Here is a 25,134-nt window from a genome sequence, read left to right on the forward strand (position 1 = left end):
TGCAGAGTTAAAATCCCAGCAACCACATGGTGGCTCACAACCATCCTTAACAAGATCTGACTCCCTCTTCTGGAGTGTCTGAAGACAACTACAGTGCACTTACATATAATAAATAAATAAATCTTTAAAAAAAAAAACTTTGGAGCCGGGCGTGGTGGCGCACACCTTTAGTCCCAGCACTCGGGATTAAAAAAAAGTGAGTTCCAGGACAGCCAGAGCTATACAGAGAAACCCTGTCTCGAAAAACAAAAAAACAAAAACAAAAACAAACAAACAAAAAAACTTTGGTAAGCTTAGATAATGTAAAAAAAAAAAAAAAAAAAAGAGCCAGTATGTGTATATAGTGTCCTAATTGGCAGTATGTGCAGCATTAGCATGTAGTGCTTTTCAAGACTAGAAGGTTGGATACCCTGGAACTGCCCATGTTACAGGTGACTGAGCATCTGATGTAGTTCTGAACTGAATCTGGGTCCTCTGAAAGATCAGTGGATTAGACACCAGAATGAAGAAGGTGATTAATGGAAGAGTTGACTTGGACTTACTTTTCTAGATTGATTAGGGTCCATAATGCAAGAAACGATGTCACCAGATAGAAATGAAGGCAGGAAGAACTGAGGGCTCAAATCTGAAACTATAAACAGGAAGGAGAGAATGAATTTAAAAGCCTGCCTCCAGTGACAAACTTACTACAAGGCCATACTTCCTAAACCTCCTAAATAGTTGGGCTATTTATTTTTTGTTTAATTGCTTTTGTTTTGGGAGATAGTGTCTCACTTTATAGTCCTGGCTGTTCTGGAAGTCATTATGTAAACCAGGTTCACCTAAATGCAGTAGAAGTCCACATGCCTCTTGTCTCCCTAGTGTTAGGTTAAAGGTATGCACTATCACACCTGCCTAAGTTCAATTTTAGAACATTCCAAATGACACTCCCCTTTATATTACAGAATAAGGGGATGGGAAATTGGGGTTTGGAGCAGCTCCACCAGTTCACCAGTTCTTAGTTTACCCTGGGCCTACTTAGTTTGTAATGAATTCATTGTCGAGTACATAGAATTCTGCTTCTGTATGTGGGAGATTGCAAGTTTATATTGAAAATAAGCTAATAAACACGAGGACCTTATAAAAAGCAAAAGTGTTGACAGTTTGGCAGTGTTTTAATATTGTGCTACAAGATTAGCTGGAATAATGAATTTGCTTTCGGTACTGAGTATAATTGTGATAAAATTACCAGCTTTTTTTAAAAGTAATCTCAAATGGTTTGTTTTGAACATTTAAAAACTCATAAAAGTTTGACATTTTTGTTTTCTTTTAAAAATAATTAAAAATAGAAATTTAATTGTGAGGGGTAAATTTGCATTAGTGAAACATACTACATGCTTTAGAAGTTTTAGGTTAGATATGTAGGGCCTTTAATGATATGCTATATATTTATTCTTTAAAGTTGGTGTTTTTAGTATAATGTCATTGCCAGATCAAATTCTTTGCTTTTCTTTACCATAGGTCCTAGTACCTACCGTGTCCATGGTTGGAAAGCATTTGGGAGCAAGAAAGGATCATCCAGGCTTAAAATTAAAAGAAAATGATGAAAATTGTGGCCCTACTACTACCGTTTTTGTTGGGAACATTTCTGAGAAGGCCTCAGACATGCTTATACGACAGCTCTTAGCTGTAAGTTAAAGTGTTTATTTTTCACTTTATAAAACTGCTAATTATATTTCAAACTTATTGAGTAGCTTTTTTTTTTTTTTTTTTTTTTTTTTGTTACAAGATCTCAAGTAGTCCAGGCTGGCCTCAAAGCTGAGAATTTTCTATCTCCCAGATTATTGGGACTAAGGCCTGTGCTCTCATGCAAAAGTTCTCTATTTATTCTCTCAGCATTTTAATATGAAAAACTATCAAATCTGTAGAAAAAGAGCAGTCTAGTAATCATACTAGAACTCTGTGACTCAGATTCATCAGTAAACTTATCAATTTTGTCTCTTAAATATCCATGTTTCGCCAGGTGTGTTGGCGCACGCCTTTAATCCCAGTACTCGGGAGGCAGAGGCAGGCGGATTTCTGAGTTTGAGGCCAGCCTGGTCTAAAGAGTGAGTTCTAGGATAGCCAGGGCTACACAGAGAAACCCTGTCTCAAAACAAACAAACAAAATCCATGTTTCATAATTTATGGGTGAGTTGCGATATAATACTCATTTGAGTGTAAAATGCATGTTTTCTGAGAGCAAATAGACATCATCCTTACACATGACCTGATGCTGCTGTATTCAACACTGCGTAGTTTGTACTCAACCTTCCCAGTGATGACTGGATTAACTGCTTTTTGTTTTCTGCTTATGATATAAATATGTGCTTCATTTTGGCACTATAATACAGAAGAAGTTTTTTAATTTTATTTCCTTTTATTTTATTTTTTATTTAGATTGTTTTCCTGATACAAGTTAGAGTTTTCATAAAATATTTCTTAGAACTTGAATTTGTTTATTTGTTAAATTCAAAACTTGAATTTGTTTATTTGTTAAATTCAAAATATACCATTTTTTAAAAATCTTTTGATTTATGTATTGATTATGTATTTGAGTACACCATTGCTCTCTTTAGACACACCAGAAGAGGGCATCAGATCCCATTAGAGATGGTTATGAGCAATCATGTGGTTGCTGGGAATTGAACTCAGAACCTCTGTTGGTGCTCTTAACCACATAGCCATCTCTCCAATCTAAGTATACAGTTTTTAACACAAGTGTTTCATTGTATTCTTTGTTTTTTGTTTTGTTTGTTTTGTTTTGTTTTTCAAGACAGGGTTTCTCTGAATAGCTCTAGCTGTCCTGGAACTCACTCTGTAGATCAGGCTGACCTTGAACTCAGAAATCTGCCTGCCTCTGCATCCCAAGTGCTGGGATTAAAGGTATGAGCCACCACTGCTAGGCTGTATTCTTAATCCCCGTTTTTTGGTGATACTGAGTTAATTAAAGTGATTAAAACTTTGCCATAATATGAGTGCATTTACTTCGCTAGTAATTTTGGGGCTAATATGTTGTGATTTTATAAGTACATAGTCAACAGATTTAAAAAATATTGTTTTTGTTTTTTGGGGGGATTTTATTTGCTTTTTTGTTTGTTGAGATAGAGTTTCTCTGTGTAGTCCTGGCTGCCCTGGGAATCCCTCTATAGACCAGGGTAGCCTCAGACTCAATAGATCTACCTGCAGTTGCCCCCAGTATTGAGACCAGAGGTGTGCGCCACCCCTCCCGCTAAGGCTTTATGTATTTGTTTAAGCAGTTTGTTAGATATTTCAAGTGTATGGGAGATTTGGAGTAATTTTAACAAGCTTATTAGTTGCCAGCATGATCTTGCTGAACATTTTGTTCTGGTTTCCCTCCTGTATTGATGGTATTATTATTTTGAGACAGGGTTTGTGTCCCAGGCTGTCCTCAAACTTGTAGTACTACCTCAGACTCTATTACTGGTGTGAGCTAGCATACTCTATAGCCTATAATTGTGATCTTACTTGTCTTGAAACTTTTGTTTGCTAACTGGTAATTCTTAAATTTCTTTTTAAGAAATGTGGTTTGGTGTTGAGCTGGAAGAGAGTGCAAGGTGCTTCTGGGAAACTTCAAGGTATACATAATTTCCTTACTCCTTTTGCCACCATTTCAACCCATTTGTATGTATTATCTTAGCATGTTTTATTTTAATTTTCTTTATACAATGTATTAAAAGGCCATTGAAGATTTTGGCTGAAATTTGGGATTAGAAGATTCAAAAGTTGAAGCAGAAAGGGAGGTAGAAGAAAAAAATGAGCATTACTCAATAGTGTTTTCTTCCTTCCCTCTTTTAATATGCTAGATTGCACAAATCCAGTGGTTTCTTTTAAAAAGACTTATTACTGGCCTATAAGTTTTTTAAGGATTTATTTTCTATCTCTACATCTACACATATATTTTTTGTATATGAGTATGCTGTCTTCATGCTCTTCAAAAGAAGGCATTGGTTCTCATTAAATACAGTTGTGAGCCACAATGTGGTTGTTGGGAATTGAACTCAGGACCTCAGGAAGAATACTGAGTCATCTCTCTAGCCCTGATGGCCTGTAATTTGTGTAGAGGCTTCTGTATGTGAATGCAGTGCATATCTAAGCTGTAAGAGGGTGTGGCTCCCTTGGAACTGGAGTTAGAGCTGGTTTCTACCTGCCTCACAGGAGTCCTGATCTTCTGTATGTATTCCTAACTGCTGTGCTATTTTTCTAGCTCTCACTAATTTTTTAGATATTTGAGGTTATTTTGCCTGAATGTAAGGCTGTCTGTCCCAATTGCAATAATTAGAGCTCAGGAAGAGGGAAGGATAATTAATTAGACCATTTTTGTTTTTATTTTTTTCCTTTTCTTTCGAGACAGGGTTTCTCTGTATAGCCCTGGCTGTCCTAGAACTCACTCTGTAGACCAGGCTGACTTGAACTCAGAAATCCGCCTGCCTCTGCCTCCCAGGTGCTGGGATCAAAGGCGTGCACCACCACACCCGGGTCTGGACTGGTTTTTTTTTGGAGACCTATTTATTTTTACTTTGTGTATATGAGTATGTGCCTTCATGCCTACTTGTGTGCTTGTACACCTCGTGTTCAGTTCTGTAGAGCCCAGAAGGAGGAGTTGCTATCCCTGACTTGTGGATGGATCCTGGGTCCCCTGTAAAAACAAGTGCTCTTTAGTGTGAAGCCATCTTTAGCTGCTCTTTGATTGTGTATATTTAAGTATTGTTGGTTGGTTTCTTGTGTCTTCTTCAAGTGTTCCTCACTTTATTTAAGAGACTCTTTGGCTGACCTTAGAGCTTGTGGATAGTAGAATAGCTAGCCAACTTGGCCAGGGAGCTTCTTCCATGTTTGCTTCTGGAGGGATGGGGTTACTAGGGGTTGCCATGTTAGTTCTATTTTATGTGGTCCTGTGGGTACTTGGGACCTTCAGGTCCTCACACTTCCATGGCAAGTGCTTCCCAGCTATCTATATGGCCTATTTTGAAAGTAAATTGCCTTTCATTCTAGACTGCTAAATTCTCTGCTCTGTCTCCTCTTGGTGCTGTCAATTAAGGGGAGTGTTTCATATATTTGACCACCTTTATTTCTAAGCTATACCTAGTCTTAATTTTAAAATACCTTTATGGATAAAATGGATACATATACAAAATGTGATGGTGTGATAACTCCAAGGTTACTACTCACAGCTTTAATAATTATCAGCTTATGGTCATTAATCTTATTACCCGTACCCTACAGATTTTCTTTTGTTTGTGTTCCTTTATTCATCCATTCATACTCCTCCCTCCCCCCTTTCTTTTTCCCTTCCCTTCTCCCCTACTTTGCCCTTTTCCCTGTATAGCTCTGGCTGTCCTGTCCTCATTTTGTAGAATAGCCTGGCCTCTAACTCAGAGTTCCTCTTGCCTGCCTCTGCCTCCTAAATGTTGAGATAAAGGTGTGTGTCACCGTCCATGCCTGGCTGTTCATGTTATTTTTAAGTACACCCCAAGCACTGTGATTTTTATCTCTGTATTTTAGTATATACTCTGAAACATGAACATTTATTTTGTCTTGGGGGGGGTTACTGTAGGAAAAAATGCCCCAAATATAATCATAGTACCTAAAAATACTGCCTATTTTTTTCTAATAAAAAAAATTAGCCATGTTGTCCAGTTAATTTTTCTCTAAAAGTCAAATTTAAAACATTTCATTCAGGATATATATGAGCTTTCTATACTGAAATTCATAGGGGATTTATTCTGAGTTTAAAGCTATTCCAGTTCTCATTTGCTTCTGGCTTTTGAGTTCTGGGGTTGCAACTGTCTTGCCCCAGCCCCAGCAAAAGTTTCCATGGTTAATGCTATATCCTGTCCTTTTACTGTTATCTTTTTAATTTTTAAAATTTAATTTAATTTATTTATTTATTTGGTTTTTCGAGACAGGGTTTCTCTGTATAGCCCTGGCTGTCCTGGAACTCACTTTGTAGACCAGACTGGCCTCGAACTCAGAAATCCGCCTGACTCTGCCTCCTGAGTGCTGGGATTAAAGGCGGGTGCCACCACGCCCGGCAAATTTTATTATATTTTAGCTCTTAGTAAATAATGACTTGCTGCATTTTCTTCTTTCCCTGGTCTCTTTTTTTTTTTTTTTTTTAACTCCCCCTCCCCTGTTGGTTCATCGATGTTAAAGTGAAATGGTTATCAGAGGGTTAAAGAGCAGGGTTTTGGTGATGACTTCGGTGCGCTCATAAGTTTTACCTTTAATCAATTTGCCTTGCTGTATTTTTCATGTTTTTATACCTTAATATTTCACAAATTCTTCTTATTTATTGTTAGCTTTTGGATTTTGTGAGTATAAAGAGCCTGAGTCTACCCTCCGTGCTCTCAGATTATTGCACGACCTTCAGATTGGAGAGAAGAAGCTACTTGTTAAAGTTGATGCAAAGACAAAGGCACAGTTGGATGAATGGAAAGCAAAGAAAAAAGCTAATGGGGTATGTGATATCTTTTCTAGTCTACGTGTGCCAGTTCTGTGTAAATGCTTCATATTGTAAATAAATCTAGCATGGAGACTTAGAAGATTACTCTCATTGTAGTACGTGCTTGTGGCTTTGCAGGAGTGTATTTTTATAGTTTGCAGATAAGTGTTTGATCTACCCACAGTGGGTGGATGACTGTTGGTTTGCTTGTTCCAGGTTGGGATGAAGGTAGTAAGGGAGGCTGGACAAGGTTAACTTGCCAGAGAAAACCCTTGTACAGACTATTCCAATCAGAGCTAATTCATTAAGGCAGCTTTGTAAGTAAGTATAAAATATATTTCAACCTACACAATGTTTATTATCCTCTCTCTTTTAGTGCACACAGATTGGGTTCTGAAATGAGTGAAAATAAGTCTTACTATTTCATGTATAAGTGACCTTATTCAGAATTTTTATTTTTCATTTTAATTCTGTTACTTTACATGAGGATAAAGGAGGTTTTTTGTGTCTTGTGTGATAATATATCTATTGCATCCTCCTCAAAACAAAATCTTAATCCTGAGTATATAGTATGTCTTATGTATTTACACACAGATAAATATGTATATGTACATATATATGTACATATATGTGTGTGTATGTGTGTTTGTTTTTTCTTTTGTTTTCTTTCCCCCTACCAAAAAAAAACCCCAAAAAACTCAACAAAAACAAAAAACCAAAGGTCTTTACTCTCATCTAGCTTTCATTACTTTTGAAGATAGATATAGCCTTCTCTTGCCCTTTCTAAAACCTTTGTGTGTTACTTTTTTTAAAAAAAGAAAAATTTAACCTTTTCTTTTTAAAAATTGTTAGTACACTGTAGCTGTCTTCAGACTCACCAAAAGAGGCATTACAGATGGTTGTGAGCCACCATTTGTTTGCTGGGACTTGAACAGTCCCTTAAAAGAATTTTTCTAAAACTCATATTTAACGATAGTATAAAAAAGAATTTAGGGGCTGGAGAGATGGCTCAGTGGTTAAGAGCACTGACTGCTCTTCCAGAGGTCCTGAGTTCAATTCCCAGCAACCACATGGTGGNTCACAACCATCTATAACCATATGACAGTGTACTCATATGCATTAAATAAATAAACTCTTTAAAAAAAAAAAAAAAAAAGAATTTAGGTTTCATGACACCTAAGTACTTTAGTATAGACATTCTATTCCCATGCTTGCAAAGAAATTTTCTTCTGTGTAACCGAATGTAGTTCTCTGTTCTCTTTGTTTTTCTTCCAGTGCTGAGGGTAGAGCCGGTTGTTTTTTCTTCTAGTGCTGAGGGTAGAGCCAGTGTTAACAGACAAGCAAGCTACCACTGAGTCACATCTCTACCCCATGAGTATAGCTTTAATTGGAATATTTTTATTTCATAAAAACAAGATGAAAGCCAGCTGCAATGATACAGTCCCAGCACTTGGGAGTAAAAGCAGCTGGGACAGGAGTTCAAGCTCATTTTTTATACAGGGAATTTGAGGCCAGTCTGGGTGACATGAGATTTAAAAATCAAAATGTATTATTTTATAAACAGCTTTCCCCTTGCATAATTCTTGTTTCTGTTGGAGTTCTAGTACTTAGATAATTTCACTGACACATACTACATATGTATTTACAAGGTAAAATAACTATTGCTTATTTGTCAGATTTAGTCTTAATAGTTTGGATTTCCATAGAAAGTGAAGCCTGTGTTGGGCATAGTAGTCAGGTTTTGTTGTCTTACATATCTCTTGGTTTTTAACTTATTGTTTTGTTTTTTTTTTTTTAATTTATTTATTTATTATATGTAAGTACACTGTAGTTGTCTTCAGACACACCAGAAGAGGGCATCAGATCTCATTACGGATGGTTGTGGTTGCTGGGATTTGAACTCAGCACCTTTGGAAGAGCAGTCAGTTCTCTTAACCGCTGAGCCACCTCACCAGCCCTTGAGATTTATTTTATCTCATTTATTGGATCTTTAAAGATACTTGTTGTATTTATTTGTATATGTAGGTGTTTGTGTAGGTTGTGAATGTATATGTATATAAGTTCTCTTCTACCATGTGGGTCCCAGGGATGAAACTGAGGTTGTAAAGTTTGAGGTAGGGCCTCTTTACATGTTGAGCCATCTGTTGGCACCATTCCACAGACTTATTTTTAAATCATTATTTGATCTCTTTGCTTTATTGCCCATCCAAGCTCATCATTAAAAATTTGTTTGTCTAATTTAACATGATCTGATTTCTATACCTGTGATAAAACATCCTGGAGAGACACAACTACTTACCCTAAATAGGGAGCTCATGACAGAGCAAAGTGTAAACACCACAAAAGTTCAGCTTGGTGATCTGTATAGGAATATGGGTGAGGAGTTATTCACAGGAGCAGACATGACTCAGACAGCCATATCAACAATGCCCAATCAAGCAGAGGTGACAGCTCACAAAACTGGGAAACTGAAACACATAGCACAGCCTGTATGCAGTTCAGTAGCTTAGAGGATGTCCTTTCCAATAACTGGTCTAAACCTCTTGTTAGCGTAGCTGGTTTCTTATATCTGTTCTTAGAATCTTTTTTTTTTCAGCTTTTCTTAACTCACAGACTTGTTTGCAGCTCAGCTTTTCTTCTAGCTTTTGTTAGGCTCCCAGGCTCCCATCTTTTTTTTGTTGTTGTTGTTTATTTATGTGAGTCACACACCAGAGGAGGGCATCGGATCCCATCAGATGGTTGTGAGCCACCATGTGGTTGCTGGGAATTGAACTCAGAACCTCTGGAAGATCAGCAGTGCTCTTAACCGCTGAGCCATCTCTCCAGCCTTTAGTGTTCTCTCAGCTTTTATTGTTCATTTTGTCAGGGGAATCTGGTTAGTTTCAAGGACTTCCTAAAGTTATCTTTAGTTGTTAACCTTCCCGTTCAGAGAACTACAGAATGGAATGTTTCAGTTTGGAAAAAATTTCACACAATTTATCATTTAATACTGTCCTGAATATGTTCCCCTTCTTACCCCAATGTGCTCTTATTATGTATTGTCTCTTTTATAGCCCATCATCCTGTTGGATTCTGTTTACCATGATTTTCTGTTGATACCTTCCTTACCACATAGGAAAATATCTTCTAGGGTTGGTGAGATGGCTCAGTGGGTAAGAGCACCTGACTGCTCTTCCGAAGTTCTGAGTTCAAATCCCAACAACCACATGGTGGCTCACAACCATCCGTAATAAGATGTGACTCCCTCTTCTGGAGTGTCTGAAGACAGCTACAGTATACTTACATATAATAAATAAATCTTTTAAAAAAAAATATCTTCTAAATTAATAATGATATGAATGTTTACCGAATAACAACAGTAGCTTTGTGGTTGACTTTTAGTTTTCTCTGATTCTGAGGTCAAATAAAGATCATGAGTAAGAGAAACAATAATTTGTATGAAAGGAGTGATCTATTTTTTTCCTGATTTTTTTTTTTTAATTGAAAGAAATGGTTTCTTATCAACTAAATAATTTGATTAAAAAATATTTAAGTCTATATATAGATTAGTTTTTTTTTTCCCTTTTCAATTTTTTTTTTTTACTGGTATTTAGTAAAATTATTTCACTAGAGCTATATCCAGTTTGATCTATCTAGTCTGTGTTCTCCTTGCTGCTTTTTGTCTGCCTACCCAGCAATAAGTCTAGAGATAATTAATGATTGTTTCAGGCTGTGGTTGTTCACCATGTGTACAAAAGTAAACCAGTGGGCTGGAAAGCTGGTTCACTGGCTGCTATTGGAACGGACCTAAGTTTGATTCCCAGCACACACATGGCAGCTTACAACTGCCTCTTACTTCAGTTCCATGGGATCCAACACCCTCTTCTGGCCTTGCCTCCATGGGCAACAGGCATGCAAGTGGTATACGTACAGGCAGGCAAAACACCCATATGAATAAAAGAAAAATGAATTGGTGAGCTGAGGTTGGCACATGCCTTTAATTTCTGAATTTGAGAGGAAAGGCAGGTTGATATCTGATGCCAGCCCTGTCTACCTCAGTCAGGCTAGCCAGGACTACTAGCACGTGTCTTAGAATGCAAAGCAGAGCAAAACAATGAGAATTAATTGGCAATTGTTGGTAGTACAGATAATCTCTGGAAATCCATGTATGTGTATTACAGTCTAGAAGATAAAAGGTGCTTCAGGGGAACATCTTCACATAATTCCTTCCAAGTTCATTTAGTGTGTCAATGTTTTCTGAAAGAATGCATTTGCTTTGGTTTTCCCTCAAAGCTGCTTGTGTTTCAGATTATGAAAGTTAGTCTGGAGAATGTCTCTAGAAGCTCTGTTTCCTCTAGTTTTGGACATTGTGCGAGCTTTGGATCATTTGGCAGCTTATCTATTGACCTTTTTTAATAATTCAAAATAATATCTCCGTGATCTTTCAACATATTTTTGTTTTACTGATAATTAGCAACCAGTTAATAGACAGGCTCATAAGCTTTCTTTCTCAAAATGTAGATTGAGAGGCAATTAGCCATTTGAAAGGTAGAATTGAATTTGTTTTTTTAAAATCCTTCATGGTTATAATTGTGGAAAATAGCTGTATTGATCCTTAAATTTCAGTTTGTAGGGATGATAATTTAGGGTCTCCAGGTTAGTTCTATATTAGCAAGCCTTTGAATTTACAACTCCATTCCTATTCCTATGGTTAGAAACCTATGGAGAGTCTTCCAAGGGAAAAGAAATCAGGAGTGTCGGAAATGTCACACAGATCATACGTTTTTCTGCTTGATTTCATTTTTTAAGACTGTGCTGCCCTGGTTGGCCTTGAACTCACAGGCCAGATCCACCTGCCTCTGCCTCCCAAGTGGTGGCATGAAAGGCCTTCAGCACCAAACAAAGTCCAGCAGTGAATACTTGGATAGTGTAGAGTTTACATAGGAAGGACCTGGGTTTGATGCTGCACAGTTAGTGGCTTAGTAGGTTTAAGGCCAGCTTGGGCTGCATGTTGGCATTTGTGTGAGCAAAAACAGTAACACACTCTAAACACTAAATGTGAATTGTCAATAGCCATGTTACTAGAGCATTCTCTTTCATACAAAACTTTCAGAAAGCCAAAATCAAATCATTGTGGATTTTAGTGACAGGTGTATAAATTTGAGGGCCTTAATTTACCAATTTAAAATACAGTCACAACAATTATAGTTTATTAATACTGTTTAATCAATAATTTTAATAGTTTAATTACAGTCCTGTGTAAAGCATCTTGTTCTTATCTAAGATGCCAAGTAGAAAATTGGCAACCAGAAGATTGGATGAAGAGGCAGGTTTGAGAAAGTAAGAAACTGGGTGTTTATCTCTGATATACTTCTACTTTTTACTATATGTTAATAAACATTTATGGTCCAAAAAACTTTTAAAATTTTGCGCTTTGGGGGACCCCATTGAAGGAGTTAGGATAAGGACTGAAGGAGCTGAAGGGGTTTGCAACCCAATAGAAAGAACAACAATATCAACCAACCAGACCCCCCAAAGCTCCCAGGGACTAAACCACCAACCAAAGAGTGCACATAGAGGGAGGGACCCATGGCCCTAGCTGCATATGTAGTTGGCATCAGTGGGAGGAGAGCCCCTTGATACTGTGAAGGTTCGATGCTCCAGCACAGGGGAATGCTAGAGTGGTGAGGTGGAATTGGTGGGTGGGGGAGCACCCTCATAGAAGCAGGAGGTAGGGAGGATGGGATAGGGAGATTTCAGAGGGGAAACTGGAAAGGGGGATAACATTTACATTATAAAATGTAAATAAATAAAATAACCAATCAAAAAAGAAGAAAAAATTGTGCTGTTTTCTATCAGTGTCATAAAGTGTGCTCTGAATAAGAATGTATTTAAATTAAATGTTAATTAATGAAAGACTTAATGAATATGTATATAAAATCATTTCTAATGATAGAAACAAATTAATGATGTTTGTTATGTAACACCTGGTAAGTTATACTTGTTATTAAGTAATCATATAGCACAAAATCAACTTGAGTAGAATTGAATGTGTTGTGACCAAGAACCTGGCATTTATATGGAAGATTATAGTTCTTTTTCTCTTGGCTATATTGAGTGTTCAATCCAGAATGTCACCTCTTAAGCATGGACTGTTTATATCCCGGGTTCTACAAGAATGATTTTTGTTACCTGCCAATGTAATCAGTATATATTAGCAAGTAAATTTGCTATTTTGGGACATAAACATATATAATTTTAGTTTAGAAAAATGGCTTTGTATGTACAATTATCCATGCTTTTTCCTTCTATGTCATTCTTTATTTTTCCCTATGTTTTGAGTAAAGTGTTGAGTTGAAAGTAAGGAAATCAAAAATTTTCAGGTCGTAGAATAAATTCTATTTTTAGTTTTAATGATATGAATTCTATATTTGGAGGCTCTAAAGCATGATTAGAAGCAACAACAGTATGTTAGAAGATTGTGTTTTTTTCTGAGAGACAGATTTTCTTTTTGAGATAGGGAAGGGAAGTTTGCCTAATAATTACTATCCTGCCTGAGAGCTTTTTTTTTTTTGGTTTTTCGAGACAGTTTCTCTGTGAAGGCCTGGCTGTCCTGGAACTCACTTTGTAGACCAGGCTGGCCTCGAACTCAGAAATCCGCCTGCTTCTGCCTCCCGAGTGCTGGGATTAAAGGCGTGTGCCACCACACCCGGCTATGAGAGCTATTTTCATTTGTTGCTACTGCTGGCTTTTAGTGAAGGGTAAACTCTTTTACCTTTCATTTGTGGTATTTGCAGATTCATAGATTCATGCTAACTATTCTTTGAGGTTAAATTGTGTTTAGTTGAAAGGGAAGGTAAAGTCTCATGTAATCCCAGCAGCCCACATATTCCAAATACTATCTCTCCCTCCTAGTGCTGGGAATACAAACATTAACCATCGTTGCCCAATCAGAAAGTTATTCTTAAATAAATTATTACTAAGGTCTAATACTTCTTTTGAGAAAGTATAAACAAGTTGTACATCTATGTATTTGACTGATTCTTGTGTTTGTTTTTTTGAGACAAGGTTTCTCTTGTAGCCCTGGCTGTACTGGAACTTGCTCTACAGACCAGGTTGGCCACAAAACTCGAGATACCTTTGGCTCTGACTCCTGTATGCTGGGATTAAAGGTGTACACCACCATTCTTGGCTAGGTTTTGACCTACTGCATGTGCAAGTCAGACAGAAGGGAGTACATATGGTCTATAGTGGAGACATGGTTTCACTTTATAGCTCTCAGATTGTTCTGGACAAACACACATACGCACACATGATTGGCTTTGAAATCACAGAGATCCACTGGCCTCTGCATCCTTGGTACTGGGATTAAAAGAGTATACCTCCATTCCGGGCCAGGTATATGGTTATTATAAGCTGCTTTTGCTGCACATAGACATTGTAGAAGCTGAGCTGGTTAAATGGCTTATAGGTAAGGAACTTTTGATTCCTGAGATTCATGTGGTGGAAGGAGTCCTCAAGTTGTCTTCTTGACTTCCATATGTATGCCATAGCGCACACACATATATACAAACATAGAAATAATTTTTTAAAAGGTTAAAAACCATGGAGAAGCATATGTGGGGAGAGAAGCCATCATTTTCAGCCTATAACCTTTCTGATGATTAGGTTTTGTAGATATAGCTATCTAATATTTTCCTTGGTTAGCCCATTGATATTTTTTTCCTTTGGAATAATTTTTTTCTATTCTCCTTAAATTTGTGTTGGTTTTTAAGAATGCCAGACCAGAAACTGTCACTAATGATGATGAAGAAGCCTTAGATGAAGAAACAAAGCGAAGAGACCAGATGATTAAAGGGGCCATTGAAGTTTTAATCCGAGAATATTCCAGTGAACTAAATGCCCCCTCACAGGAGTCTGACTCTCACCCCAGGAAGAAGAAAAAGGAAAAGAAGGAGGACGTATGTGTTCTGACAACAGTAATTTATATAATTTATTCTTTTGGAAAGTACAGTGTTCCTTTAGAAACTTAGGGGTTGTCCATGTCATGAAAAATGCTATAAGATACACATATTGTATATTAAGGGATAGTGTAAGTTCCATTTTGAGTTTCAGTGTCTTTAGGCATTTTAGTTTTATCATTGGCCAGATATAATTGTATTACTGTAATTATTCATTATTTGGTCCAAAAGGTGGATCTACTTGGTATTATTGGGAATACTAATTTAAAGAGTTTAAAGTCAGATATTAGGTAAAGTTGAAGTTTTTCTTCCTCCATTGATATGGAAGGATAAAAATAACTAATTGATAGTAATGAAGAGGGTAAGTTACCGAAGTAGTATTTTTTGGCTAGAATTATAGGCAAATCTTTTTATAAGGTAGACAAATTTTGTGCATGCAAATACATCTCAAATATTAATTTCTTACATGTTAGAATTCCTTGTCTTAGGGAACAGTCCGGGTACTCTTAAGAAGAGTATTTTGGCTATAAGAAAGCATGTGATGGGTGATAGAGGGATTTAAAGATAAATCATTTTTACTGTAATTTGAGATCACAAAAGGTTCACACATAGTGTATTGTTTCCTGGATAAGTGTGTAGTCAGTTTAATTATAGCACAATGTGAGCTGTTTTTTAAAAAATCTTTGTGGGTTTCTCTGCAGATTTTCCGTAGATTTCCAGTGGCCCCATTGATCCCTTACCCACTCATCACCAAGGTTCGTTTGAACTGTAGGCTTTGATTTTTATGTGTGCACTAACTGCCAGATATGTGATTTTTTTATCATTATTATTACTATTACTATTATTATCATAACTTTACATTAGATTTTACTTCCAAGTTGGTGGTTTTTGCTTAGATGTATTTGTAATACTTTCAGAAAATACCAAATTTTGTCTTTTTCTATTAATGTATGTAAATCTATTCCTTTCTGTTCCCTTAATTTTAGGAGGATATAAACGCTATTGAAATGGAAGAAGACAAAAGAGATTTGATATCCCGAGAGATCAGCAAATTCAGAGACACACACAAGGTAGTATTCTTGTTTTTTCACTTGATACCAATCTAGACTTTTTACAGAATCCAAAGCAAAAAGACAAGAAAATCAACTTTACATTAGAGAATAATTTATTATTGCCTTTAATAGGCTTAATTGATACTGAGGTAGAAACAAAAGAACAGAAGACTAATACCATATTTAAAAGTGGCCATTGCTCATTGTTCTCAGTCTCTGACTGCAGCAAGCATCTCACTTTAATATAACAAAAGTTAATACGGATTTCAACATGAACATCAGGGTCAGATTAACCTATTCAGGGGGCAGGCAGCAGGATAACATACATATAGTTCAGTTTATCTTGTGGGCAGGTCTTTAATCGTAGGAAAAACTTTTTTAAAGAGCTGAGATTAAATTTTAAGATTTATATTTATGTGGATAAGTTTGAGTGGGGGAGATTTTAAAAAATAGGCCAGTGATTACCAGACTTACCAAATTATAGATGCATGGAAGAACTGTAAATTCCCATAAAGCTAATCTATTCATTGACCCCCACCATTATGATAGAGATCATATGGTGACTAATGCAAGATGAAACTCTCAGCTTGGAAAGTAACAAGGAATAGGATGTAAGTATGAGCTTCTGTTTTTTATTATATTTATGGATGCCCCCTCAGAAAAATATGCAAAGGGGTAACTGGCTTGGTAATGGGTATTTGTATATAGTAAATCCCACTCACGAGTTTTGCCTATTTAAAGCTTCTCTCAATGACAGTGCATCTATGAATGTTCGCTGGTATTGAAGGTGATGCTTTCGGATGGTGAAATGCAAAGTGCATGATGTATTTTGATGTTAGAGGTAATAAGTAAGATACTGGTTCTGACTAGACTGAGAAGTGCATAACATAACTCAGTGGTGTTAAGTGTTCACTTTCTATGTATTAGAATCTTATTTTTTCTTACTGCTTTCAAAATCCCAAGTTACAATTACTTCTGGTTATCAGTGCTGCTGAACACTTAATGTCCAGATACCCAACCATAGCTCATATACAGTGCTTTTTTAGGAAATAGATGTGGCTAAAAGCACAAATGTAACTCCCACAATTTTGAGTTACAATGGTGGTCTGTGGCACGTCGTAGTAGAATACTCTTACGTATGTTCACTATTCCAATTAAAGGCCGAGTAAGCTTAAAAAGGGTATACAGTTGTGTGTGTGGTTTACCCGCCTTCTGTTTTTATTTATTTGTTTTAATTCCTGTCATGTTATTGGTGAATTATGAGGGAATCAGGTTGGTAAAAATTTTAATTCACAAGCTATTACTTCAGCATTTTAGGGGTTTGTCAGGCATTTCACTGCCTTAGTATTATTTTACTGATGGCAATGTTCTGAATTTCCAAAATGTGATTTAGAAATAAAAGAAATCAAAACAAAAAAGTAACAACTGTTCTCTTTGGGTGGTGTGGTTAAGGGGATATTTGAATTCTTAGCAATAAAAAATGAGCTCAGTGAACCTTTGCATGTTTTGGTATGAGATTATTAAATAACCACAGACTGTCAGGGTATCAGCGTGGCAGGGGGCGTCCATTTACAGCACGGATGAGTCTGAAGAGAGAATAAGGTAAGATTTTTGATTTTTTTTTTTTAATTCTTTTCTCTTCATAACTTTGTTAATTGTTTAAGGAATCATTTCATTTCTTTAATCTTTCTTAAAATATATGCACATATGCTATATCTGCTTGTATGTACACACATATTGCATATATAAATAACTCCTTAGCATCTAGTATGGATTAGATTTTCTCAGTTTTTGTGTACATAGAAAAAGTAAACTTAAAATGAGTTCTGAAAGCAATTGCATTGCATCAGAGAAAAGGCAGCATATTAAACAACAGGAGTAAAAAGTTGAGGACTTGTACAAAAGAAATTAAAAATCTGTAAGTATGTATTATCTCCGAAATACATTTCTTAAGTGTATGACATTGAGGTAAGTTTTATGTAGTGTAGATTCATTTTAAAATATAAACTTTAAATTCCATTAGCAATGTTTCAGAAATTAGATTTTCCCCCTGTAATAGCTTTCAGTTTCTGCCTCTCCATGTCTCCTATCTTTTCTTTCTAATTTCAATGTATTCAGTATTGGCTTTGCCTGTATGCTAACTTAAGTCAGCAGCTGAATATATTGATGCCTTACACACTAGCTTTTCTTTCATAATCCTCTCTCAGTTCTTTGGTCCGTGAGCAAGAAAAAAAGTATCTAACAGGTAAGACTGCTTTTTAAAGTTTTAAATGCTTTACATTACTGAGAAAAAGAAAAATGCACATTTTATTGTTGCAGTTTAAATTTCAATGAAATTAAACACCGAACTTCAGGGATAAATGTGTTTTGTTTTTGTTTTACTTGTTTGGGTTTTTGTTGTGCTTTCTTTTTTCCCCATGTTAGTTTGTATAGAAACCTTATGGTACACTGGTAATCTTTCAGGATACTCACTGGCCTAACTGTTTACTTGTGAACCGTGTACTTGCTCTTCCTCCCAGAAACATAGCTTGTAGGCAAGGTTAATCCTGTGTTGGCGATCCATGTCCTAGCACAACATCTGTAAGTTAATACAAGATCCTTGCAAGGGTGGATTTATCACTGTAAATATATCTTTTATTGTTTTACAGGCATAATGGTGGGCATAACTATTCTGCTTTTACTTTATTGTAAATTAAAATAACTATGTATATGTTGTTTGAAGTGAGTGTTTTCAAAGTTCCTGTATTTGGTGGAGTATCCATCTTACAATGGTAGGAGTAGTATTTTTATAGTTTAAGACAAAAGATCTTGGATAATTCGGCTTCTGTTTCTTCTGGAGGGTGGGCAACCTGGAGGGCAGAAGAGTGTGGTTATCCTGACTTGTCTTCCACTTCTACTTTAAAACCCTTGACTAGTTACCTTCAATCGTGAGACGTCTAGGGTCATAAATATTTTCACTGTTCCCACTGACTTACAGACACTTAGAATGGGCAGAATTAAGCTTTAGTTTAATAGATTGTCTTTCTAGAAATTCCTAGGAATCAGTACATTCTTCATGGTTATTTTTGGATATTAGTCAGTAGCTTGCCACTCTTAACAGATTTCCCCACCCAAGGTTGGAGATTCCTGGTTTGTGTAGAATGTTTGGTTTTGCACGAAATCTAGCTTTGTGATTGTTTGTCTTTAATATGTTAGAAAAAAAGAAAGCCACAAATCCTGGTGGTTTGATGACTTTTTAAGCATTATTGGGCATTGCGCCGGGGAAAGTCTGAATACTGGAGGCACAGAATTAACTCTAAAAGTACTTTTGTTGGTTTCTAGAAACTGGAAGAAGAGAAAGGCAAAAAAGAAAAAGAAAGACAGGAAATTGAGAAAGAACGGAGAGAAAGAGAGAGGGAACGTGAAAGGGAACGAGAAAGGCGAGAACGGGAACGAGAAAGGGAAAGAGAACGTGAACGAGAAAAGGAAAAAGAACGGGAGCGGGAACGAGAACGGGATAGGGATCGTGACCGCACGAAAGAGAGAGACCGAGATCGAGAGAGAGACCGGGACCGAGATCGAGAAAGGAGCTCAGATCGAAATAAGGATCGGAGTCGCTCAAGGTAAAAACATCAAACAGTTGTTTCTGATAGTGTAATTAATTAAAAAAAAATATCCTCAGTGCAACTATTTGCATTTTAATGATAAAGTTTTCTGTAGGCTACATTGTACATACAATGACACTATTGATGAAAGTAACAATTTTTATATTTGTTTTTGTTGAGACAGGATCTTCCTATGTAGCCTTGGTTGTCCTAGAATTACTTCTGTAGACCAGGCTGGACTCAAACGCACAGAGACATGCCTTCTTCTGCCTCTAAGTGCTGGGAATAAAGGCTCTTGCCACCATGGCCACTACAAATGAAGCTGAGGCAAAGGGATAATTTCACAACCAGTGGTTAGGTATTAAGTTCCAGGATAACCAGATAAACAATGAGCTCATCTGTAAAGCAATAATCGGACTGGAGAGATATATTAGCAGTTAAGAGCACTTGCAGGAAATCTTGTAGGATAATATCCAGGACTATAGTTCCAATAGATCTAGTGGAGCACATACATGCATGCAGGCAAATCACTCATGTACATAAAATAATAATGTGCTGGGTATGGTGGCACACACCTTTAATCCCAGCACACAAGAGCCAGAAGCAGGGGGATCTCTAGTTGCAAGACAGCCTAGTGGAAACATTGTTTTTGAAAAACAAAACAACAAAAAAGATGTCTGTTTTTAATTTTTAGTTCTGAGGATAGAAGGAAACTGGGTGATGGTGGTCAGAAAAACAATGTGATTCCTTTTCTGTAGTTGCTTTCTATCAGAGGCTAGTTTTTGTGAGCCTAGAACCAGTTGCTCCTTCAGTGTTAGGGCAGGTAGTTTTCATTATTTCCTTAAATTGGTAGGCTATTTCTCTATTTGCATTGAGACTTTGTACCAGTATTTTTCAAAGGACATGTTTGTCTGTGTCCCTGAGCCCATCTGTTTTGTCTTGTAGTAATTTTACCTTTTAGAAGATATTATTATTGTAAATTTTTTGGTAATTTATTATAACAATAAGCAAAAATAAGAAACAGTGATTGAAAAGATGGAAAAACTCAAAAAATTTCAAAATACAGGACTTCTTGCAGTGTAGCTTGATGAGATAAAACACAACTATTTGGGGGATGAACAAGTTAAGTTCAGTGTGGTGTTTTGTATAACAGACCATCATACAAGGAAGCCAGAGCAGTATTAGTCTGAGGCAGCTGGTAAAGCAGAAAGTGGCCAGATGTCTTATAGGGATGGTGCTCTCCATCACACAGTGAGCTGAGTCCTCTCACATCCGTCTTTACTCATAACAATCCCTGTATGCAGACTTGGAAATTTGATGCAGGCATTTTCTCAATATTCCCAGATAAGTCTAGATTTGTGTCATGTTGACAAAAAAGGAACCATCATTATACCTTCAGCATGTTGATGGAATTACATAGTGTATATTATCTCCTCTCTTTCTCCCTTTTTGATATAGTCCTTGGTGAGAATTTGGCATTCTATGAAATCAAACAATTCCTTTTTAAAAGTTATCCTTCAAAGCCATGCATGATGGTGCACACCTTTAGTCCCAGCACTTTGGAGGCAGAAACATACAGATCTGAGTTTGAACCCTGGTGTCTAGCAAGTTGAGACTGCATAAATGAGACCCTGTCTCAAAAACACATCTACAAATACAAATGTATATCATAGCATGTTGTCTAACATACCTACATGGATTTATTTATCATTGAGCTAACATTGTGTATACTTGTGTTTTGTTTTTTTTTTATTAATTAATTAATTTTATTCACATAAGTACACCACCATTGCTCTCTTCAAACACACCAGACGATGGCATCAGACTCTAATACAGATGGTTGTGAGCCACCATGTGGTTACTAGGAATTGAACTCAGGACCTCTGGAAGACAAGTTGGTGCTCTTAACTACTGAGCCATCTCTCTAGCCCCGTGTACTTTTTTTCCTTAAATATTTATTTTTAATTGTGTATATGTTCGTCTATATGCAGGCAAATAGAGTACCCTTGGAGACTAGAAGGGCTGGAGTCCCTGGGTCTGAAATTATAGGCAGTGGTAGGTTGATGTCAGTAACCAAACTCTGATCTTCTGCAAGTAGAGAGTTGTTGTTTGTTGTTTGTTTTGTTTTTGTTTTGTTTTTGAGACAGGGTTTCTCTATCGCCCTGGCTGTCCTGGAACTCACTGTGTAGACCAGGCTGGCCTCGAACTCAGAAATCTGCCTGCCCCTGCCTCCCTAGTACTGGGATTAAAGGCATGTGCCACCACGCCCGGCTCTAGTAAGTATCCTTAACTGCAGAACATTCTCTCTATTACTTGTAGTGTTGCTTTATTCTAAATTAAATATTGAACTTGTTTATGTGTGTTTGGGGAAGAGGTGTGTCAGGATTTTATGTAGTCTAGGTAGGCCTTGAACTCCCTCAGCTCTTGTTATAGGTATTGAGCTACCTCTAATTTCTGTGTTTTTAAATTTCTTATTTATAAGGTTTATCTAGTGTGTGTTTCCTAGAAATTGCAAAGTTTCTAATATCATAACAAGACAAAACCAAATTGCTGGTATCAGAAATTTTGAGTGCTGTTGATGCACATAACATGCCAAATTTCTCTATTTTCCCAAAATGTTTGTCAGGATCATTCCTTCATATATAGTGATGTAAAGTAACCTTTTACAAACAACAACAAAAATTTCTGTGGCAGTTTTATGTTTCCCAGGCTGTTGCTGGTTGTTCTCTCTATGTCTATATCTGTCTGTCTCTCTTTGTGTGTGTGTGTGTGTGTGTGTGTGTGTGTGCCTGTGTGTATAGATAGCCTTGAAATTTTCCCTCTCAAATACTGAAATGACAGACACGTACCACTCCACTCTTGCCTGGCTCTAGATTGTCCTTTCTCTCTCTTAAAGATTTATTCATTTTTATGTGAATTGATTTTTTTCCCCCTGCATATGTATGTTTGTGTAAGGGTTCTATATCCTATGGAATTGGAGTTCATAGACAGCTGTGGGTTGTCATGTAGGTGTGGGGATTTGAACCTGGGTCCTCTGGACAAGCAGGCAGTGCTGATAAGCTATTTCTCAAGTCGCCTTAGAATGTCTTTTGTTTTTTTTTTTTGTTTGTTTTTTTTTGTTTTGTTTTTGTTTCGAGACAGGGTTTCTCTATGTAGCCTTGGCTGTCCTGGAACTAACTTTGTAGATCAGGCTGTCCTCGAACTCAGAAATCCATGCCTGTCTCTGCCTCCCAAGTGCTGGGATTAAAGGTGTATGCCACCACTGCCCGGTTAGAATGTCTTTTTAACATGTTTTATTAGTCTTTTATATTTCATTTGGGAAAGAAAGAGCAGTATGTATGCTCTCATCCTTTTTTTTAAAGGCAGGTCCTCTCTATAGACTGTAGAAGACCCGGATGATCTCAAATGCACAGAGGTCAGCTTGCCATCGGTTCCCAAACATTTGGGATCAAAATTGTTTGCCACTGTGCCTGGCAATATTCTTTTTTTTAAAGTTTTATTTATTATAAGTACATTGTGGCTATCTTCAGACACTCCAGAAGAGGGTGTCAGATCTCATTACCGATGGTTGTGAGCTACCATATGGTTGCTAGAAAATGAACTCAGGACCTTCAGAGGAGCCATCAGTGCTCCTAACCAGTGAGCCATCTCTCCAGCCCTGCCTGGCAATATTCTTTTGCACAAAATTGTGTATTTCAGCCTATGATTAGGCATAGTTAGTAATTTTTCATTCCTTTATTTAATCTTGCATTGGGTTTTATGTTTTATTTTTTGTGATGTGTTTAATTACTAGCTTTGACTACAGAATGCAATTTAGAACTTTTAGTTAGAATTAAAGTCTGTGGCTTTTTGTTTAATTCCTACATTGGGATTAAAATGCAGGGTCTTGTTCATTTTAGAAAAAATGCCTTACTTGAATTTTACTTTTGATTCCCTAGTCTGTGTGCCTTTGAGTATAGAGAAATTAACACTAAATTTTGACTTTTTACATATTGATTTATCATACATGGTATAGTTTCCCATGGTTCCTAAAGAAAAAGGATAGAATGCTATAAAATATATGATATATTTAATGTTCTACTTTCATAGAGAAAAAAGCAGAGATCGTGAAAGGGAACGGGAGCGGGAAAGAGAGAGAGAACGAGAACGGGAACGAGAGCGAGAGCGAGAGAGAGAACGGGAGAGAGAACGGGAACGGGAAAGAGAGAAAGACAAGAAAAGAGACAGAGAAGAGGATGAAGAAGATGCATATGAACGAAGAAAACTTGAACGAAAACTGCGAGAGAAAGAGGCTGCTTATCAAGAGGTAAACTGAGGAAATGCTCTTTCTGCAAAGCATAGTTAGTTTATTTAGGATGGTGAGGCATGTTTTACAGAATCCTTTGTTAAATTTTAAATTTCTGAAACTTTTTTTTAGCGCCTTAAGAATTGGGAAATCAGAGAACGAAAGAAAACTAGGGAATATGAGAAGGAGGCAGAAAGAGAAGAAGAAAGAAGAAGAGAAATGGTGAGATTTTAGGTTTTAAAAGGTATATTGTCAATTCAGAAACATTCAGATTTACTGTCAAACAGAAATCCTTAAAAATGAAATTTGTCAGTTTTTCAGGTAATTATTTTTGGTTTTGTTTTTGTGTGTGTGTTTGTGTGTGTGTGTGTGTGTGTGTGTGTGTGTGTGTGTGTTTGTTTTGAGGTGATCTCTACTTAGCTCAGATTGTTTTAGAATCACCAGTGTATATCAGGCTAGTCTTGAACTCATAGCAATGTCCTGGATTTCTTATTCCAAATAATTTGAAAATAGACTCAGTATATATCTCTTCCTACTTTTCAAATACTTTGCTGCCCACTAATGAATGTTTGCATGGTTTCAATCTACCCTAGTGAGTTAACTTAGAATGAAGGTGACATCATTTGGTTAAGATTCTGAAAACTTGTTGAGCCAGGTGAGCTACAACTATGTTACGAGTTCAGTCAGCCAATCTGAGAGAGAAAATTGAGAGCCTCAAGTTGTATCCCGACTTCCACATTTGTCTTGTGATATCTGTAACACAAGTAAATAAGATACCATAAAGTTTTTCTTTAAAATAGCTATGGAAATTTGTTGAATTAGACAGTGTAGTTGTGTGGTTTTTTTGTAAGTCGTTCTTTTGTGGGGAGCAATTGTTTTTTTATTTTTCAGTCTTTGGGTTTTTTGAGACAGGGCTTTTTTTGTGTAGCTCCTGGAACTCAGAAGGATCTTTTTGTCTATATGACCCAATGAGATTACACCTTGGTATGTTTTTGGTTTTAAGATTTATTCATTTTTACTTTATATGCTTGGTGTATTGATTGCATTTATATATGTGTGAGGGAGGCAGATCATATGGAACTGGAATTAGAGACAGTTGTGAACTGCCATATAGGAGCAGGGAAGTGAACCTGGGTTCTCTGGAAGAGAAGCCAGTGCTCTTAACTGCTGAGCCATTTTTTCCCCCAGTTCTTGGCAGTGTTGTTGTAAGCAGAAGTGTATTTAGCACTTATCATGCAGTTTTCTTATGCTACCATATTCTCTTCATATAGTCACAAAATTATATTTGTGTTTCATTTATATACTGATAATTTTAAGCATGAACCAGTTGACACAGTTTTTAAGTATAGTGATAAAAATTGCTTCAGTAGTATGTTCCTTGTCTTCTGTAGAGTGCTGTGTGTGACTCATGCCTTTAATCCCAGCGCTCCCAGTAGAAGCAGTTAGAATTCCAGACTAGCCTGACATAGTGAGACCCTGCCTCAATAAAACAAATAATTAAAGTATGTTGTGTCTTTGTGAGAATGTAAATTTTATTTTATCTTTAGTTTGTAAATTATCCATTCAGAACACTTCTTCAAGATGAGAACAAAGTGAGACATTAGGAATGTTTAGAAGTAAATAAAGGGTATATTATCTAGTACATATAACAACTAGAAAGTATGTGTTCTCTGAATCATAGATCCTTCTTGTCAATAAAATTGTTTAAAATGGTTTTATTTGGATAAATTAATGTAGGATGGAAGCATCTGTTTTGGAGTTTACTTTTTTCCTTTATGAGAAAATTGGAAGA

General features: G+C 36.6%; 1 protein-coding gene across 3 annotated transcripts in view; it reads left to right on the forward strand.

Annotated features, from left to right (window-relative positions):
• The window catches only part of Rbm25 (RNA binding motif protein 25), a 50,822-nt gene that overhangs the window by 13,693 nt on the left and 11,995 nt on the right, over nucleotides 1-25,134 (forward strand). For all 3 annotated transcript variants that reach the window (XM_021201549.2, XM_029540616.1, XM_029540617.1), the window contains 9 exons: nucleotides 1,501-1,668; nucleotides 3,560-3,617; nucleotides 6,339-6,496; nucleotides 14,236-14,421; nucleotides 15,123-15,176; nucleotides 15,408-15,491; nucleotides 18,795-19,075; nucleotides 23,147-23,363; nucleotides 23,475-23,564. In XM_021201549.2, coding sequence (XP_021057208.1) covers nucleotides 1,501-1,668; nucleotides 3,560-3,617; nucleotides 6,339-6,496; nucleotides 14,236-14,421; nucleotides 15,123-15,176; nucleotides 15,408-15,491; nucleotides 18,795-19,075; nucleotides 23,147-23,363; nucleotides 23,475-23,564 — 1,296 coding nt within the window. The remainder of the gene's footprint in view (nucleotides 1-1,500; nucleotides 1,669-3,559; nucleotides 3,618-6,338; nucleotides 6,497-14,235; nucleotides 14,422-15,122; nucleotides 15,177-15,407; nucleotides 15,492-18,794; nucleotides 19,076-23,146; nucleotides 23,364-23,474; nucleotides 23,565-25,134) is intronic.

This window comes from Mus pahari, chromosome 7, assembly GCF_900095145.1.
Source record: "Mus pahari chromosome 7, PAHARI_EIJ_v1.1, whole genome shotgun sequence".
Classification (NCBI taxonomy): domain Eukaryota; kingdom Metazoa; phylum Chordata; class Mammalia; order Rodentia; family Muridae; genus Mus; species Mus pahari.